We start from the raw sequence: 18,955 nt of genomic DNA, 5'->3' as shown, positions 1-18,955 counted from the left end.
ATGGCCGCTCGCCGGGCACGAGCCTGCCACGGTTAACGGCCGGCGGCCGCTGATTGGCTGCTGCTGCGGGAGGGGAAGCCGCGGCTCCCTGCGGGCCCTTAAAGGGCCAGACCCCCTTCCTTTAAAGGGCCAGGCCGCCCCCCGCCCCCCCAGTTCTCCAGGAGGCGTCGGAGCGAGTGCGAAGCGTCTTTATTGGGGGCCTCGGGGGGCGGGGCCTCAGGGCTCGGGGGGGCCCTCGGGGGGCGGCGCGTCCCCCCCGCAGCGAAGCATCTCCATGTGCTTCTGCATCTTCTCGGTCATCCAGGCCGGCGGGACGAAGGGCTTCAGCTCCTCCAGCCGCAGGTCCACGGAGTCCCTGGGGGGGGGGGCGGGGTGAGACGGGGGTCCCTGGCACCGAGCCCCAACCCCCGGCACCCACCAGAGACCCCCAACCACCACCAAGCCCCCCAAGCAGCACAGAGGGGGTTCCCTCTGGCACGGACCCCCCTGCAGCGCAGCAGCAAGGGTGGGCACGGCAAAGCCCCCCAGGGCAGCACCCCCCGTGTGGCGGCACACAGGGCACCGTTGCCTTGGGCCTCACCTGTAATCGTCACTAGCAGCCAAATCGCGAATGTCCTCTTCGATGAGGAGGTACGCCTGCGGCACAAGGGGGGACACCTCAGGGCTGCCGCGCACCCCCGACCCCGGCGGCAGCGAGGGCAGCGCCGCAGCCCCCATCCCCGGCCAGCACAGAGCCGCTGCTCCCTGCGGGAGCCGGCTGCGCCCCCCGGCCCGCGCCACGCGCCCTCGCTTGCGCCCAAATCCCGAGGGGCAGCGGAGGGACCTCTGCCACGGCCTGGGAGCGCCTCTGCCCGCGCGTGCCCTGCCTAGCCTCCTGCCAAAGCCTCCTGCGCCCATCCGAGCCCCACAGTGGGCCCCCGCCAGCCCGGCCGTACTCACCATCTTGCCCCCAGTGGCCCTCATGTGCTGCTGCTCTGCCAGCCAGTGCTTATCCTGCGGGTCGGCTGCATACTGCAATAAAGCCGCAAGGACCTGGCTGAACACAGGCAACAGAGCTCCGCCCGGACCCCCCTCCTGCCGGGACGCTGCGCCCCGCTGCGCTCCCCCGAGCGCGCTGCCTCCCCGCGGCGCTGCCCACGGCGCCAGGGCCCAGCTCTGCCTGCTGCTTCCCCCGCCTCGAGCCCTGGCTCCAGGCGAACCCAGCACCTGGCAGGCTGCGCTCAGCCGTACGCTTGTGCGCCAGCACGCTCGCCAGACCACGCACGTAGGCACTCCGAGGCAGCCAACAAGGGCACGGAGGAGCAAGAAAGCAAGCGAGCCCGAGCACACGCTCCCGATTCCCATCGGAAACCGTTCCTGAGCAAACCCCAAAGGAGGAAGCGTCCTGCCACGGCATCTGACCTTAAAGAGGTGGGGATGCTTGATGTAGAGTCGCCCTCTTGTTCCTCCCATCCCGAGAGCTCTGCAAGAGGAACAGGAGGGGCGTTACACCTGCGCGGAGGGTGGCCGCGGCGGTACCGGGACACCTCCTCTCCTCCCCAAGCCCTTCCTACTGCGTTTGAGGCAGAGAAGCGAAGTGACGGGAGGAGCCTTTCGGGCTCCTGCCTTGGAGACACCACCCTGCATGGACAGGGCCATTCCTTACTTGTTTGCTCGAGATCCCAGCACAAAGGTTGTGGTTTCAGTCAGTCGGGATGGATCCCACTACAGAGCAATTGGAAAAGGGGCAGCATTAGAAAGGAAGCTGGTGCTGGGCCATGCTCCACGAGCCTTGGCTCTGACGGGAACCTCGGAACTGCCCCCGGCCTGGGAGGGAGGGAGTTGGCCACAGACCTCTTCCGCAGAGGGAAGTTACATTCCCTCCGGGTGGATCTAAGCAGTTTCCCTCGTGGGAAACGTTTGTGGGATCTTCCTGGCTGCTACTGCTCTCCCCACGTCTCCTAACAGCGGCACTACGCCGCAGCCACAGGCTACAGCGCCCGGGGGAGACAAGCAAAGGCCTCCAGGGACTTCGCTCCTCTCCCGCGCTGCAGGGGCCTGTCGGGGCAGAGCACAGCGTGGCGCCGTCCTCCGCTCCCGCAGCAGCGGGGCTCTGCTGCCGGAAGAGAAGGGGAGGAGAGGGTGAGCCCAGCGGTGTCGGCCAGCCAATACCTTTGGTCCATCCCTTCTCACGGGCTCTGAGACTTTGAGCTTCCACCTGAGGGGAAGGAAAACGCAGTGAGAACGAGTCCCTGCGGGACCAGTGCAGTCACCGCCGCAGCACCAGCAGCGGGGACTGAGCCGCAGCCCTTCCCGATCCGCCGTCGTTTACACCCTCCATCCCCCCAGGGCGCCCGGCTCCGGACCCTCATCTCTGCTGCACATTCTCCTCCCCCGGCTGCCGGATCCCACCAGCCTGTGTCTCACGCTGCTCGCTCTGTGTGGTCCATCTAGACCTTCTCACCCCTCGGGTCCATCCAAAACCACTTCCTCAAAGGTCTTGGCCTCCTGGGGGGAGCAGCTCAACCTAAATCCCTCCTGCCCGCCCTCCGGCGCTGCCCTGCACCTCTCCATTCTGCAGGAGGGGAAGGAGACCGGGGGGCCTCTGCGCTCCCCAAGTTGGGCAGCCCCACGTGCCCCCCGCCCTCCCTCCAGCTCAGCACCCACACTCACGCAGCCACGCCCGAGACCCCACGATCGTTCGACAGGCTCTGTCCTGGAGGCCGCCCCTTTCTCTGCATGGAAGAAACCCTTCAGTGACTCAGCTGTGCAGGCCGAGAACCCTCTCGGTCACCCACCCCCTCCCAGGGAAGCTGCCCTTTTTGTCTCGAGCGGAAACGCTGGCTGGCACGAGAGCGAGCACCTCTGAGGCACCCCCAAAGCTGCCTGGGCACCGGCACGTGCTCATACTGCGGGAACGGCCAGGAACAAGGAGCAGGCTTCCCGAAACATAAAGCCCCTTGTGCGAAAAACCCTCCCACCTTTTTGGGAACGGGGCTCCCTCGGCGACTCAGGTCCTCATCCATTTGCCGGGCACGCTGGAAGAGGAACGGCAGTGGGATGAGCAGGGCACTCCTCCCCGCCAGGCGGGCAGGGCCCCACACATCCAGCCGGCCGCTCTCGGCAGAGAGCACAAACGCGCAGGGAAACACCGACCCCACCCCGTCCCGGTGAGAAGCACCAAACTGCAACAGGCAGCGCCCGCGCCTGGGATTTTCCTCGCCCTGCAGGTAACGCGCCCTCCTAACCGAACATCCCCCAGCTCTGCCTCCTCGCTGGTGCACTGATGGACAGGAGGCAGAGAACAAAGCAATTCCTGCCCTGCTCCTCCTTCTCCCGGCTCTTACGAGCAATCCAAGCCTCTGGGAACAGTAACAACTTTTACCTTTGGTACTGCCTGCTCATGGGGCAACCTGGGAACAACCTTTTTGCCATCAGAGAACAGCAGCTTGGCCTGCAGGAAGAGAAAGAAGGGTCATCCGACTCTGGGTCCAGAGAGGGACCTGCCAGCTACCCCCATTTCCGTGAATCTGCCCGAAAGCCCGGCAGCACCTCTGCTTTCGGAGTGCCGCTGTGCAGCGCCTTCGCAGACGGTGAGACGCAAAGGCACAATCTGAGCGTGACAAAGTCTGGGTAACTGGCACAAGAGCAAGACGTGAAATTAAAACACCCCATGCCCCGCGGGATTCTCTGACAGGTGTCAGGGGGCCGGTCTCTGCGGAAGCTCCAGCCGTGCGACACGTGCCAACAGCAGCAGCACGAGCTGCCCGGCCCTGACCGCTCCCTCTTCCCCGGCTAACGGCAAAGCCACCCAGAGGGACGTGTCCCAGCCGGGCGCCAGGCGCTGCTGAGGGCGCGGCGCCCCTCGCCAGTGCCCACCTGCTCCAGGCAGCTCCGACACGTCTCCTGGATGAGCTGCTCCGGGTCCACCTCCTCCCCAACGTTATCGCGCACGTTGATCGCTGCCTTCTGGAAAAACTGGGGGTGCGGCAGGAGAGGGTCGGAGCCTGAGCAGCCTTGGGGCAGGCATGGCCCCCCCCGCTGCACCCAGCACCCGCGGGACAGGCGCGGCAGGCCGGCGCGGGGCCCGGAGCGGAGCGCTCGCCGCGCAGCCTGCGACGGGAGCGGGCGGCGGGGCCGGTCCCGCAGCGCTCACCTTCATGTACTTGTTGAAGACGGCCCGGATCTCCTCGTTGATGCTGGGCTGCAGCACGGCGCGCAGCAGGTCCATAGACACGGCCGGGTCCGTGAAGCTGGAGCGGGGGGAGTCAGGCGGGGGCGCGGGCCCCCCCGGCCCGGCCCGGCCCCCCCACCGCCGCCCCGGCCCGGCCCCTCCGGCGGCCCGCCCGTACCTGGTGGTCATCTGGGAGCGCCGGCCGCGCCGCTGCACCTGCCGGTGCTTGATCATGATGTTCCAGGGGCTCTGCGGGACACAGCGTCAGCCGCCGCCGCCGCCCGCTCCCCGCCCGCCCGCCCGCCTCACCGCGCTCACCGCCTGCTCCTCCGCGCCGCCCGGGCCCTCCTCGCCCGGCGGCCCCGGCTGCTGCTCGGCATCGCGGGCGGCGCCCATGGCGGCGGCGGCGGCACCGGAGCCGCTCCCGGCCCGCGCGACCGGAAGCGCCAGGCCCAGCACGCGTCACCGGCCTGCGACGCGCCGGAAGAGACGCGCTGCCATGGCAACAGCGAGGACGCGCGGGACAGCGCGGACTTCACTCAGCCCCGGTTGCCCCCGCCCCCGTTGCTCGCGCCTCCGGTTTATTCCAAACTCCGCCCCTCGGCGCGTGGTCCCCGCACGCACAGGCAGGCGCGCGCGCCGGCCCCGCCCCGCTGGCCCCGCTGCAGAACGCGGACGCGCGCGCTCGCGCGGTCCGTGCGCCCTCGAGCTGCGTTCCCCCCGGCGCAGACGCCGGCTCCCTGCGGGTCCCGGTCCTGCCGCTCCCCGGTCCTGCCGCTCCCCCGGCTCCCCGCCCTCTCACGCCCCCGGCCAGCGCTGCCCCGCCCCGCCCCGCGCCGCGGCTGTTCGACCTCGCCGGCCCCTTCCAGGCCGCCCCGCCCCGGGCCGCGGCCAACGAGCGGCTGCGCCGGGGCGGCCGGGTAACAGCTTCACGTTAAAAAGCGCTGGCTGTTCTGCGGGGGCTGGTTTTCCCCGTTACTTCCAGGATGACTTCAAGGGAACAACGGCGGGGTTTGCCAAACACGCGGAGTTCGGGGCCGCCCTCGGAGCGGCCGGCGCGCGGGGCGGGGCGGGGCAGGCGCGTGCCCGAGCCGTCGCTCCCAGCTCGCTGTCCTCGCGCTCTGCGCGTGGGCGAAGCACCCCGCCGCGCCACGGAGCGGGACAGCGGGGCACCCCTCCCGCTGGGCTTGCCGGGTGCTCCAGACCGACGCCTGCGTTGCGGGCACGGTGGTGGGGACGGTCTGTTGGTGTCCCCCCGCGTCCGCCGCTGCAGCCCGTGGCTGCGTCCCCGCAGCGTGACTGCTGGGATTCTTTGTCGGCCCAGCTCGGCACCCACGGGAGGCCAGGCCGGCTGCGGGGTGAGAGGCTGGGTGACTCACGGCTCCCGTGCCGGGAGAGGCTCCTGCCCTTTTTGCCCCCTTCCTGCCGCTTTGTGCGGGGCTGCGTCGGCCCGGGATGAGATCAGGCTGTTACACAAACCTGACCTGCGGGTGCGGGGCCGACCGAGTCATCATCAGTGTCGCCATAACTTCATCATCGTCAGCACCGGGCTTTTTATGTGCTTGTTATGGCTGCTCCAAATTGTTAGCAACAAAAACTGGAGGTTGTCCAGAGGAGAGGAAAAATAACTGTGGTAGAAACTCATGGGGAAAGGTGAAAATAATGGTTTTGGTTAGCCTGCAAAAGCTCGATGGTGAGAGGGCTCAGCTCTGTACGTGTGCTGCAGAGAGGAGAGCGATCGCGTGTACCCGCCATGAGAGGACAAGACATCCCTGAGTTGGTGTGGATCAGTGAGACTGCGGTTCGATCTCTGGAGAAACTTTCTCATTACAAGAAGGCTTAAATATCGGAACAAATCCTCGGTGACGGAGTCCCCATCTTTGCAGGGACAGGGATGTCTCGAGAGCGCATCAGAACCGTGTCTGTCAGGGATCGCCCCAATGTATCTTAGGAGATGATGTGTTTGGATCTCCTCCTTTTTTACACGGTAATTCTTCCGTGGATCTGTGCGGTAGGTGCACGTGACGAAACACGCCGGCCTGCGCGTGTCCGCCAGACACAAACAGCCGTTTCGCAGTGGAGGTTACTGGACTTCTTTCATTTGCAGGGAGACTTTGGATGAGTCCCATCTGCGTCTCAGGGCAGGCCTGCGGGGCAGGCAGGCTTTTGGTGGCAGCGAGAAGTGTTGAACCCAACCCCGCACCCTGGCTTGGCAGCAGGCGAAGCTTCGTTGTCCCACTGTGTCCCCGGGACGGGGCTGGGTCTGCCCTTGCAGGTCACCGCAGGGCAGGAGGATGAGCAGCACAGGCGCTCAGGGCGCAGAACGGGACTGCAGCCGGTAAACTTTAACCGTGTAACAATTCTTCTTCGCATCAAACACTGAAATTGTACCAGCCTCCGCAGAAAGACAGCGGGCGGGAGGTCGCAGAGGGGCCTGCGTCACAGTGGGAACAGAGCGGGGAGAGAAGCCGAGCGGTTCGAATGCCGAGGGCCCCTTTCCCTTCGATCCATGCCAGCCTCAGGACGTCCCGTGTCTGCGGAGCCGGGAGCCCCCGCCGCCCCGTGGAAGCGGGATTTCTGTGGACGCTGCCAGCTCTGTGTCTGTTTAGTGGTGACCTGCCCTGGTCACAGCCCAGCCATTCCCGGGAGGATCCGGGTGCAGGAGCAGTGCTGCTTGTCACCGCGGGCATTTGCTCTGTCTTCTGGCTGCCGCTTTTGCAGACAACCACAGCGCCAGTGTCTGCAAGGCTGCGGTGAGGGGCCGCGCGTGCCTGCTGCGTCCTGCCACAGCAGATGTGATTTTTTGGTTTACTTTGCCCTGTTCACCCTCTGGCCTCTAATGGGACTGGTGCTGCACTGCAGGTAACCCATGAGAGTCCGGAAACGGCTGATGAGGAGAGGGGCAACAGGGCGGAAAAGCGTTCAGAGACCCAAATAGTGCTGCTGGTGGGCGCACGGCGATCTCTAGTCGCTGCCGAGAGCGAGCCGCAGCGCCCTGGCGTGCTCCCCGCTCTCCACGGACTGTGCTGCCCTGTGCGATGGGTGCAGGATCCAAGTTGTGGACCTGCAGGTTTCATCTCTCCGAGGTGTTTATTTCAGCAGAGAAATGTGCTCGTCAGACATTCTCTTCATTAGTTCCCTAGACATTAACCAAGACTGTGGTCTGCAGAAGCGGAAACGTGCCGAAGTGACGGCGTTGTTCCTAAGAGGAGGAGCCGCCGGGCGAGCGCAGCAGTCCCGGGGCTGGAAGGAGCCCTGCGGTCCCTCAGGTTGTTCCAGATGGTTTGCCGGGTGCGTGGAAGGGAGTCGGCGCTGCCGACACAGGCTGCTCCGCGAGGCATCCTGCTCGACGGTGATTAACAGCGACAGCAACGCGCGATAAGCACCGGGCCGTCGGGTTAAGCCGTGGAGCTGCGAGGTGTGAAGCGCTGGATCTTCAACAGACACGGGTGGTTCGCGCAGAAATTGCGTCCGAATTGAGTCACGGCCACGAGGAGAAGACTAAGCCTGTACTTAGAGCATATTTCTCACAATGAGCCCTCTTCCCATACAGGTTTGGCAGCACGGAGATGTGCACCTTCCCGCTCCTGCGTCGCATCCCTTGCACGGCCCCCGCATCGCTTCGACGCGACTTTTATGGAAAGCTCTGAGCAGGAACTTTGCCTTTTCGGTTTTCATGGCATGCACTTGCTTAGAATTGTAGAAATAACGTGGAGCTCAAACCGGTTAATTTCACTCACCCCGCAGCTGTAGATTTAAACTCTGTTTGTCTTTTGATCCAGCAAGTTCCACCCATTCTTGCCTGGTGCTGGTGTGTCCTGGCCAGACCAGTCCTTAAATTCTCCTGTAATATTGATTGCACTGTGTGTGCAATTCAAGAAGAAATAATTAAGTAGGGGAGGAAAAAAATTGCAAAATCAGATTCTGACTAGCACTCCTGTGTGACTTGAGAATAACTTGATTTAGATGGGTTGACACTCACGTAATTGAAGTTGCTACTTAATCTGCCCTCTCGCACACATTAAACAAGTCTTTACCCTGAACTCAGATGCAGAGAAAAGGGAGGTAAATGTGGCAGTGCATTTAATTTTTGATTTACTCTTGGTGTGGGTCTCCAGTTTCAACCTGGGGTTTGAGGGCAGATTCTTGTTCTGTCCTCGCCTTGGATGAGCTCTTGTGCTTGAAATCCTGAGACTTTTCCCTCCAGAGAGCTCTGTTTCATTGGAGCACCGTTTCATCGGAGCAGACCCTTCTCCTGGATTCGCAGTGTGGGGGAGTAGCCTGAGCTCCGGTCCCCGGCTGCCGAGGGGAAATGTTTCCTCTGTGCACAGTTCTCCTGGGACTGTAGCACTCGGCCTGGTGAGAGGGATGCTCAGCCTTGTCCCTCGGCTGTGGGCAAAATAGTGTCGACTCAAGGGAATTTTTAATTAATTTAATCTATTGCCAGTTAGCAGAAACCTCTACGCATGGATTAGAGACAACAGATGTGCCCACCGGCCCTGGCTCGGGGCAGCCCATGGCCCCCTCCCGCACAGGCACCGTGCGCCTGTGTGAACTCATTCGGTGCTCATGCATGCAGTTATTGAATGCTCATGTGATAATTAATTGGGCACTCATGCGTGGACGCTAAACCCTGCAGTTTATGCTCAAGACTTCCCAGAAAGCTGCTCCCAAGGTGCCTTGATGAGTCTCCGGCTGGGCTGGGCGGCGGGCTGCACCGAATGCTGCCTGCCCCCCATGTGCGCCCCGGTCTGTGCGGGGCTGCCCCACAGTGACAGGGGATTTGGGGAGCGCACAAAGATGCCCTGTGCCCCCCAGTGCTGCTTCCCCGGGCGGGTGCTCATCCCCCGCACCGGTTTTGGCTGGGACTGCGGGGCAGAGCCCAGCACTGGGGCAGTGCAGGGGGCTGCTGCTCTCGCTAGAGCTCACTCACAGTTCCCCAAACCTGAGCGGCGGCGCGGTGTGCCAGGAGATGCCAGGAGATCGAGAGCTCTTGTCTGTAAAATTGCACAAAGTTTTGCGTGCAAGTGCTTCCCACCGTTCTCTCCCTCACAGTTTTAACACAGCGGTGGCATGAAGGAAAGAAGCCGGTGGTGCTGCAGCACGAGGAGTGGTCTGGCTGCCAGGGGACGTCTATTCCTGCTGGATTTCAGATGCAGCGGCTCGCCCCCAGAGCGGGACGTGCCCCGGCGGAGGCAGCGCTGGCGGCCGGACCAGCAACGTCCGAAGGCTCCGGGAGCCCGGAGCGGGGCCCTGCCCGGAGGGACGGCAGGGACGGAGCCCGTCGGGAGCGGGTGCTGGTGGCCCTGGCTTTTCCCACCCGGCGTCGCATCGGCAGCGTCCCGCAGCGGGGCTCGGGGAGGATGGTTTCTCCCTGGGTGCTGCTGGGCCGCCGCGGGGGAGGGGTCGTCACAGCGCTCAGGAGGGCGGTGGGGATGCCATCCGGCTGCGGCCGGGGCTCCCCCTTCCCTGCTCCCTGTCCCCGTGTCCTCTCCGCGGTGTGCGGCTGGATCCTGCCGCTGCCTTGGTTGTGGGTGGAGAAAGGCAGCCGGAGCGGCTCTTTAGAAAACAGAATTGGAGTAAAACGTGGGAGGTTCCTACAAGTCACCTGCGAGCTGCTTCCTCCCATTCCCGGACCCGGTCTGCCTGGGAGGAACTTTAAATCGCGGGCCGGCTCAGCCCCGGCCACTGGCCCGGGCAGCGCGATGGCGAGCGGCATCTTCCTGCTGGGGCTGCTGGCCCTGTGCGCGGGGCTGCGGGCGGCACCCACCCCAGGCAAGTGCGGGCGCTGGGACACCCGGCCTCTCGAGGCTTTAGGAGTATTTTCTGTGCTTTCGTAGAATCACAGACGGTTTGGGTGGGAAGGGACCTTTCCAGGCAGGGAAAGCTCCTGCAAGGAGCAGGGACATCTCCAGGCGGGTCAGTGAGGATGGTGATGCTCAGTGGTGTTTAAATGTCCGGTTTAATCCGTGTATTTACGAGAGCTTTCTGTGAAGAGCCGCAACCCTTGTGAGGGTTAGCCCTTCCTTAAATTTTGTGATCTTCGAGCTCTGCAAAACCCCTGCCGGGGACGGGGACGGGGGTGGTTCCGGCGCGCAGGGCAGGGATGCTCGTGGGGGGGTTGTCAGTCGAAGCAGTGACCAGGGGACCGGTGCAAACATCAGCCCGACCGGAGCCCCGGGTGCCACGGACGGGACCCAGCTGGGCTGCCCGGGGTCCGGCGCGGTCCCTCCCGGCTGGGCAGAGCAGCTCCCACCCCCGGGCTGCCCACCCGCCCCCCCCCCCCCGCCCCGCAGCAGGGCGCAGCGCGTTCCTCGCCCGGGCTGGCGGCTGCCCCTGCGCTCCGCTCCGTGGCGGGTCCAGGGCATCTCCCCCCCGTGAGCCCTCCCAAAGCACCAGCCCCGGGGAGGTGCAGCTCTGGGAGAATATTTTTTCTTTCTCCTTTTTTTTTTTTAATGGCCAGCTTTCAAAGCAGTGAAAATTGCATTTCTTTTGAATGTGCAGTTAAGTGATTTTGAGAGCAATGTTTGAGATTTTATGGCACCCTTCTTTCCGAATGTCCTGCATGTGCTGCAGGCTGGGTTGTTCTGTTCTAAGGCTTAAACTCCGAGTTAAGTTAAACCCCCGTGCAGCGGGAGCCAGGTTTGCTGCTGCTCTGTAACATGACGCTGGGCCATTGCACGCTGATGAAAATGTGTTGGAGAAACGTGAGCTGCTTTTGGTCTCCGTTTGCAGGCTGCTGTTGAGCCTCACGACACAAGCCCCCTCTTGCCAGCGAGCCGGCGGTGCTGGTGCCTCCGTGGCCGGGCTGTCAGTCCCATTCCCCGGCACAGAGCGATGCCGAGGGGTCAGCACCCACCCCGCGGGCAGCCTTGTGCCACTCCACCGCGGAGCGCGGCTGCTTGCTGCTGCTCAACAGGACAGTGCGTGGACTGACCCTGAAGACGCTTATGTTTGGTGTATTTACGCCCCGGTAGAACAGCACATGCGGTGCTTGTATTGCTTTGCCAAGAAGTCGCTGCAATCACACACACACACATTTTCCTGCTTTTCCTCTCCCAGTTCTGGCCCAGCTCCGCGAGCCCTGCGCCCATCGTCAGCCCCGCGGGAGCGGCTGGCGGGGAGGCCAGTGCCCTGAGGTGCTGGCCACTGCCAGTGTCACTGCCTGCGAGGGCTGGGGAGGCCGCGGGGCAGCGGGACAGGGACAAGCCCAGGCGAATGGCGCTCACTGCGGGCGTCGGGGCGGGCTGCAGTGTGGCGCTGTGCTGTGTCTCCCTGGATCGCCCATGCAGCTGGAGCCGTGGGCGAGTGCTGGCCCAGATGCAAAGACGCCCAGCAGGGTCTGGGTGGGCAAGGGTGCTGCCCCTGGTCACTGGCCGCGCCTCCACACTGCCATGCGCTAGCGGCAAAGGCCTGAAATCCCACCAGGAAAAGCTGCAGGGCAGACGGCAGCTGTGTGGCGCCATGGCAGATCCGGCTGCTGCCGGCGCAGGGAGCGTCCGGCCCTCGATGCCCTGGCTCGGCATCAAAGTGCCAAGTCTGAGACCCCGAGCCACCAAGGGACAAGTCCCCGTGGGCTTTGGCCGTCCGGGATCCCTGCACAGTGACACAGGGCACTGGTGGGTGGGAGCTGTGGGTGGGAGCTGTGGGTGGGAGCCGTGGGTGGGAGCCCTGGGTGGGAGCACAGTGCAGGGCCGGTGCCCCAGGGCTGACGCTGCTGCTTTCTGCTCCCTTCCAGGGCTCCCCGCAGCCGTCCCAGCCAGGCGGCCGCAGCCAGGGCGGCCCGGAAGTGCTCTGCCGGGGATGAGCCCTTTGCCCAGGGAAGAGCCCAGCGCCATGCCCGCTCCGCAGCCCTGCCACGTCGCCCCGAATGGGAAGTGGGAGTCGAGTGCGGAGCGGGTGGGTAAGGACCAGTGCCCGCCCGGGGCTGAGCCGGTGACCGCTGTGACACCCACGCTGGGGAAGAAGCCAGCGACCAGTGGGGAGCCTGCGGTGGGGAACAAGCCCATGCTGGCTGGGAAGCCGGACACTGGGAAGAAACCTAGCTCAGGGAAAAAGCCAGCATGTGACGGGGAGGCCGAGACTGGGGCAAAGCCAGAGGTCATAGCAAAGCCGGGGACTGGAGGGAAGCCAGATGCCGGGGGGAAGCCAGAGACTGCGGGGAAGCCCGAGACTGGGAGGAAGCCAGCAACTGGGGGCAAGCCGGAGACTGGAGGGAAACTGGAGACTGAGGGGAAACCAGGGACTGGGGGGAAGCCGGCATCCGGGGAGAAGCCAGAGGCTGGGGACAAACCTGTGCTCGGGGAGAAGCCGGAGTCAGGGGAGAAGCCGGAGAGCGAGGGGAAGCCTGAGGGGGGAGAGAAGCCTGAGTCTGACAAGGGTGACAGTGGGGAGGATGATGATGACAACGATGACGATGATGATGATGACAACGATGACGATGACGAGAAAAATGAACATGGCGGTGGTGATGACAATGGTGATGATGACAGCGATGAGGAAGGTGAGGAAGATGGTGACGAAGATGGAGACAACAATGGTGATGACAATGGTGGCAACGATGATGATGGTGATGACGACGACGACAGTGACGACGACTATGGAGATGATGATGACAACGGTGACGATTATGATGACAGTGATTATGACGGTGGTGGTGACGGCGATGACGCTTGGTGACCGATGCTGCAGGGTGTGCGAGGAGCATGTGGGGCAAGGAGAGCCCATGGTGGGTGGCCCCTGGCCACCTCCTCTGCCTCACCCTGCCAGGGCTGGTACCAGGCACCACCAGGTTTCGGGCAGGACCTTCTCTTTCCTAATAAACCCCACATTGGGCCACTGGCTTGGTGTGACGAGCTGTCCCTGGTCACAGTGCCTGGCACAGCCAGGCCATCAAGCTGCCCAGCCCTGCCCCAGGCATGAGGAGCCCCCACGCCCCCCTCCTGCCCAGGACCTCAACCCTCCCACCAGGGCTGAGGGGGGCTCAGCAGGAGGCTGACACAGTGGAAGCTAGCCAGTGTTCATCGCAGACTGGGTTTACTGGGGCGGGAGACTCCCGAGCTCAGCACTGAGCTGAGGGTGAGGGGAGCGAGGTGGGACTGGGGGGACGGGTGCTTGTCCGGCAGCTGATGGATCCTTCCATGGCTGGTGGTCCGGTGGTCCGGCTGTCCATCTGTCTGCCTGTCTGGCTCTCCGGCTCTCCAGCTGTCTGGCACAAGGTGGTGCGGGGTGGCTGCAGATGTGGGGTCCTCAGTCTGGGTCCAGGCAGGGGCTAGGTGAATCCTGGGGGGAGACAGGCACATCCATGTCCCAAGCCCTCACCTCAGAGTATGCTGGGGCGCAGCCGTCGGCCCCACGGCGGGACAAGGGGGGCCGAAGACTGTGGTCACCCCTCCTGGGGGCTGTCGGGGGGTTGCCGATCATTTCTGCCCCATGCAAGGATGTGTGGGGAGACGGCACTGCTGTGCGGGACCCTGCACCCCGGCCACAGCCGCACTCGTCCCTTTGCATGCGGCCATGCGTCCTCCCGCAGCCCTGTCCTGCTGGCTCCCTGCATCCGTCCCACCCCCGTCCCGCGCTCACCTGCAGACACCAGCCGGGCCCAGAGGCAGCAGAGACCCAGCAGCAGGAGCAGCCACAGCAGCCGCATGGCGCGGGGTGGGCAGCGCAGGGGCTGCCTGCCCGGGCGTGGGCAGGGGTTTAAATCCTTCCATGGCTGGAGGTTGGTCCCAGTGACCCCATCCGTGCCCCAGTGCCTGGCACACTCCGTCCAAGCGTGAACCCCCATCGCCTCCCTGCCCGGTGCTGCTGGGAGAGCTGTGTGGGGAAGCACAAAGGTGCTGCTGCTTGGCGCTGGGCTCTGTGCATCCCTCTGAGAGCCATGCTGTGCCATGCCATGCCATGCTGTGCCACAAGACAAGAGCAGCCGGTTCAGCTTCCCGCTGCTGGGGACAGGTACAGGCCAGGCGGCAGCAAGGGGCCAGGGGTCCCCGGTGCGGGGCTGGTCCTGCCGAGGCGGCCGAGGTGGCTCCCTGGCTGCACACTGCGGAGCGGCCCGTGGTGCCCTGGCAGCTCTCCAGGCATTGTTCTGCCTCCGGGAACAATCGCTGGCTCCCGAGGGACGTCCTGTGACTGGCCACGGTCCACAGCCCCACGCTGCCACCGGCCCCTCAGCCCCGCACCCCCTGGCTCGCTGATGCCCACCTGACCCCTCACCCCGGGGCGGCAGCCAGGGACCAGGGCTGGCCAAGGGGTGCGGGTCCTGGTGCTAAGAGCAGCGACCTGGATGGGAAAAAGGGGCCCTGCCTGGGTGCCAGGACTGTGGGGCTGTAGCCCTTGATGGAGCCGGAGCGGGTGCCCGTCATGCAGTGCCGGAACTGCCTCTCGCCTCTCGCTCCCTTCCATGGGGATGGCTGAAGCAACCACGGCGGTCCCCACCCGCTGCCAGGGGCTCCGGGCACGGGCACGGCTCTGCACCAGCACCATCACTCGGAGGAACGCAGCCCTTCCCGGGGTCTGGCTGCGCTGCCCACCTGCGGCTCTGCCTGTCCCTGGAGCCCCATGGCAATTGCTGAGGCCCCGGCTCTCCCCGGGGCCCCAAAGCCGCCCCCAACGCTGAGCTGCGTGGGGGAATCTGCAAGCGTGGCACAGGCTGCGCCGGTGGCAGGGGCTGCGCTGGGAGCCGCTGCCTGTCCCTGGGGCTGCGCGGTGCCAGCACCGTGTGGGGCTGCAGGCGGGTGTGCCGGTGCGGCCTGTCGCAAGGATGGAGGCACTGGAGCTGCCGGGGCTTTCCCGGCCGGCTCCTTTCCGGGAGCACGTCCCTGGGAGAGGCCGGAGGGCTCTGCCTGCACGTGCGTGTGTGTGCGCGTGCACATGCAGTCCGAGCTGGCCAGGCGTGCACACGTGTGCGTGCGTGTGTGTGCAGCCCACGCTCTGCGTGTGTGTGCATGCATGCGTGTGCAGTCCATGCCCGTGCGTGCGGGGTGTGTACCGTCCGCACTGGGCGTGCTGAGACACTGCGGAGAGACAGAGGGGAAGAATGCAGCCCGATGGATTTTGGTGCCGGGGCCCTGCCCTCCTGCGGGGTGTGGAGCTGGGAGTGTCTGTGCCACCCGTGTCCCGCACAGCACCCGCGGCCCCGGAACCGCCATGGTCCGCAGGGGTCCCCTTCCCACTGCCCACCCTGGCCCCGCACTGCCCGGCTGCCACCGGCACGGCCCTCCGGCTTCGCCCCGCCGCGCTCAGGCCTCGCCACGCCGCCGTGCCCCGCGCCGGGGACGCTGCCGGGGTCTCCGTCCCGGGGCTTGGGAAGAGCGGCAGGGAAAAGCTGCGGGGGGGCGAGGGCGGGTCCCGGCACCGCCCTCCAAACCCCACCCCGGGCCCGACTTTCCCGGCCCCTCCCCGCGGAGCTTTCCTCGCCCTCCACTTCCCCCTTGGGACAGTAATTACGGCAGTAATTAGGAAGACAATTATTCCTGCCGCATGGGAACAGCTTAATCTGTTTCTCCCTCCTTTTGGCAGGTTTCGCCCCACGCACGCCCGCCCACGGGTGCTGGCGGGGTGCCGGGGACCCGCCTGCTGCCCAGCCCAGCGCCGCGAGCCCTGCGCTGCCGTGGGTGCGGACCCGCGGCCAGGAGCGGGGCAGGCTGCGGGCCGCGTCCCGTCCCCAGGGGATGCCGCAGCCGCCGGGGTCCGGGCCCGCTGCCGGGGGCTGCCGGGGGGCACAGGGCTCGGCTCTGCGCAGGCAGCGCCCCTCGAGGGGACGGCCCCCGGCCGGGGAGGGTGACGGAGCGGGTGGCAAAGGGCTGGTGAGGGGGAGCGGACGGGAGCAGCCCCGTCCCGCGGGACCTCCCTTCCGCAGCAGCGATGCGTGGCAGGGGAGGTGGCACCCACGGGCTCGGCTCCGCGTGTGGGGCCGTCCCGCCCGGGATGCTCCCCATCACCAGGAGGGAGCGCAGGAGACGGGCGAGAAGGGGCCGGGCCCCCGCCCGGCTCTCGTGCAGCCCTTTCCCCAGGACCTGCACCGCGGGGAGAGCGGGGACGCTTTCCTGCCTGACGGCTGTGTCGGAGCCGGCTCCTTCCCGTGCCCCGGCAGCCGAGGGGCCGGCGCAGACCTCCCCCTGCCCGTCCCCGTCGCCAGCTCGTCCCCAGGGGCTGCGGGTGGCCACTGGCAGTGCCCCCAGCCCAGGCCGGGCACGCCGCTGCCGCCCGGCCGGGCTCCCCGAGGGCCGCGCCGGCGCAGCCGTCCCGTCCTACCGGTCCCCCCGGGTCGAGGGCTGTGGCCGGGGTGCCGCCGGGGAGGCCGGGCCCTGCCTGGGTGCGGCTCGTTACCCGCACAGCAAGAATTAGCCGGGCTCGGGCGCCAGCTCCGCTCCCTCCGCCCCGCCGGTGAGCCTTAAATCCCAACCCGCCCCGCCCGGGGCCCAGACCCGGCTGCCCAGGGCGCCATGGAGCTGCCGCCCGGCCGCTGCCTCCTCCTCCTCGCAGCCCTGCTCCCCCTCACCGCGTGGTCTGGCCCGGCCCCGTATGTGCCTGGAAGAGAGGAGCTGGGGACGGGTGAGTGCGCCCGGGGCGCGTCCCGGGGACAGGGATGCTCTGGGTGCGGTTGCTGCCCGGTGCTTCCCACTGCCCCACATGCTGCTGAGCGTCCGCAGGCCCGCGCAGTGGGCAGTCAGGGTCCGGCCCCGGGGCACTGAGGGGCTGTTCGGACCCGGCCCTGCCGCCCTCCCCAGCGTCCCGGCCGCTGTGTCCCGCAGCGAAGCCCGGGTACTGCTACCACATCCCGGAGGTGGAGGACCCGCTGGACAAGGAGTGCGGTGCGTGCCGCAGGGACACCTCCTGCTCCCGCTGCGCCAGTGATGCCGGCTGTCCCGGTGCCACCAAGTGCTGCCCCAGCAAGTGCGGCTACACGTGCCAGGAGCCGGTGCTGGGTGAGGGCTCGGTGCCACGGCGCTGGGGCTCTGGAGCAGCGGCACGGCGAGGGCAGGGGTGGGAAATGGGAGGGGTGAGCCAAGCAAACCGGGAAGGGGGTTCTTGCAGACCCCGGGGGGCAGCACGCTGTGCGGCGGGGGAGCGCTTGGGCTGCTGGTGCGTGGGGCAGGTGGGCACAGAGCCAGCTGATGGCAGGAAGCGTTCAGCGGTGAGAGGGGACCGGAGCTGTGCAGACTTTTCGGAGCTTGGCGGTGTCCCTGTCCCGTCCCCAGCTCAGCCCGTCCCCCTCGCACCGTGCAGATTTCTGCTACCTGCCCTCCGTCTGCGGGAGCTGCAAAGCTCTCTTCCGCCGCTTCTTCTTCAACGCCTCCAGCCAGCGGTGCGAGGAGTTCATCTACGGCGGCTGCGGCGGCAACAGGAACAACTTTGAGACCGCAGGCGAGTGCTTCCAGGCCTGCTCCCACGTCGGTAACTAGCCGTGTGCTGCGAGCCATGTGCCACGTGCTGTGTGCCGCATGCTGTGTGCTGCGACCGCTGGCTGCTCCTGCCCCCACGATGCCCTGGCCCACTCCTGACTCCCTGTCTCTCAGTTCCAGGTGCCTGACAGTGCCAGCCCGGGGAGTGTGGCAGCCTCCACGTGGCCCCTGCCCAGAGGAAGCTCACCAGGCTGGCAGTGACGAGTACTGCTGCTCACCAGCCCGAGGACAGGGACATGTGGCTGTGGTGACGCGGCTGTCCCCTCCTGGGCCACGGTGCCCAGCCGGAGGAGCCCGAGCCTCCCCTGGGGCTGTGACACTTCAATACAAGGACAGGTCTTTGGATGAGCACGTCTGGGTCTTGTCCTTCCTGCCCCCGTGGGCAGGAGCAGGCAATGCCCGTCCCTCGGGGCCGACCTCCCTTGCCGGGCCGGGGTGATGGGTGCCTTCAGCAGCGCTGCACGGTGGCCCCTGAGCTCCTCCAGCCACCACCCCACAGCTCTCACTGCCTCTGGACAGGCTCCAGCCCTGGCTCTGCCCCCAAGCTGCCGACGCGACCTGGCTGGGAACTGAAGTGACCGATCGGAGGAGGAACTCAGGGACGGCTGGAGGCGGCCACGCACGCTCTTTATTGCTGGAGGTGCTGGGGAGGGGACAGGCCAGCTGGGCCCACGACCACCCATGTCCCCTGACGAAGGTGTCGTGCTGCTGCAGAGCTGCTGCTCTCCTGTCACACAGCGTCTGAAAAGGAGGATGTGCTTTGAGGGAGCCCTGCGGCTGCCGGGGCGAGGGGCCAGTGGCCACGGTTGCAGCCAAGCATGACCGGCTCTGGCGAGACTTCACCCCTCTCCACGTCCCCATGAGTCCCCTTGCCCCAAAAGCTCCCATTTCTGCTGGGAGCAGAGTGATGGGGCAGCAGCGGGAGCCGGCCCCGCAGCCATGCTGAGCCGTGAGCTGAGGGTTGTGCCCTTCACACAGGTCTGGCGGGCACCTCGCATGCCCCGGTGCCAGCCCTGGTGCCAGCCCCGGCTTGGCGGCCCTGGGCCCCTTACCAGCAGCCACCCGCATGCAGTCGTGGCCGCAGCCGTTGCTGCAGCACTTGTGTCCCCAGGGACACTCCTCGTCGATGCTGCACAGGTCCAGGCACGTCCCACGGCCGCTGGGGACGGGGCATGCTCCCTCTCTGCCTGCAAGGCAGAGCAGCCCGCCGTTCGGCACCCGGCTAAGGTGCACCCCACAGCTCCCAGAGAATGCCTGGGGCCTGGCAGGCTGAGCTGCGCCTCACCTCCAGGGGCATCCGCACAGACGCGGCCGCAGCTGGTGCGAGTGCACCTCTGTCCCCAGGGACACTGCGAGTCGGCCTCGCACTCCTGCGTGCACGGCTTGGCACTGTGCC

The 18,955-nt window shown here is 66.2% G+C and overlaps 3 protein-coding genes across 4 annotated transcripts; 2 read left to right on the top strand and 1 right to left on the bottom strand.

Moving 5' to 3' along the window:
• Positions 1–172: 172 nt before the first annotated feature.
• DNTTIP1 (deoxynucleotidyltransferase terminal interacting protein 1) lies at positions 173–4,636 on the bottom strand. 2 transcript variants are annotated; one of them, XM_086760671.1, is made up of 13 exons: positions 4,472–4,627; positions 4,332–4,402; positions 4,136–4,232; positions 3,859–3,957; positions 3,365–3,433; positions 2,961–3,017; positions 2,653–2,714; positions 2,152–2,197; positions 1,646–1,704; positions 1,402–1,462; positions 940–1,011; positions 581–636; positions 173–355 (listed from the first exon to the last, which is right to left on the bottom strand). In XM_086760671.1, exons 1-13 carry the CDS (start codon positions 4,547–4,549, stop codon positions 217–219), a joined length of 966 nt encoding a protein of 321 aa, XP_086616797.1. In that variant the 5' UTR covers positions 4,550–4,627; the 3' UTR covers positions 173–216. The 2 variants fall into 2 exon arrangements, with proteins under 2 accessions (XP_086616797.1, XP_086616798.1); XM_086760672.1 differs by lacking the exon at positions 940–1,011 and having other exon boundaries at positions 4,472–4,636.
• LOC147598772 (uncharacterized) lies at positions 4,548–12,832 on the top strand. The gene is made up of 6 exons (XM_086760454.1): positions 4,548–4,779; positions 4,883–5,073; positions 5,139–5,280; positions 7,361–7,444; positions 11,892–12,350; positions 12,474–12,832. The coding sequence occupies exons 1-6, from the start codon at positions 4,548–4,550 to the stop codon at positions 12,830–12,832; spliced, it is 1,467 nt and encodes a 488-aa protein (XP_086616580.1).
• A 3,767-nt stretch (positions 12,833–16,599) lies between these two features.
• SPINT4 (serine peptidase inhibitor, Kunitz type 4) lies at positions 16,600–17,559 on the top strand. Its single transcript, XM_086760678.1, has 3 exons — positions 16,600–16,708; positions 16,909–17,082; positions 17,384–17,559. Exons 1-3 carry the CDS (start codon positions 16,600–16,602, stop codon positions 17,557–17,559), a joined length of 459 nt encoding a protein of 152 aa, XP_086616804.1.
• Positions 17,560–18,955: the final 1,396 nt, after the last annotated feature.

The sequence above is a fragment of the Chlamydotis macqueenii genome, chromosome 16, assembly GCF_036417535.1.
Source record: "Chlamydotis macqueenii isolate bChlMac1 chromosome 16, bChlMac1.mat, whole genome shotgun sequence".
NCBI lineage: Eukaryota > Metazoa > Chordata > Aves > Otidiformes > Otididae > Chlamydotis > Chlamydotis macqueenii.
Note: the sequence above shows the minus strand (reverse complement) of the source record. Positions and strands in the feature narration are given on the sequence as shown.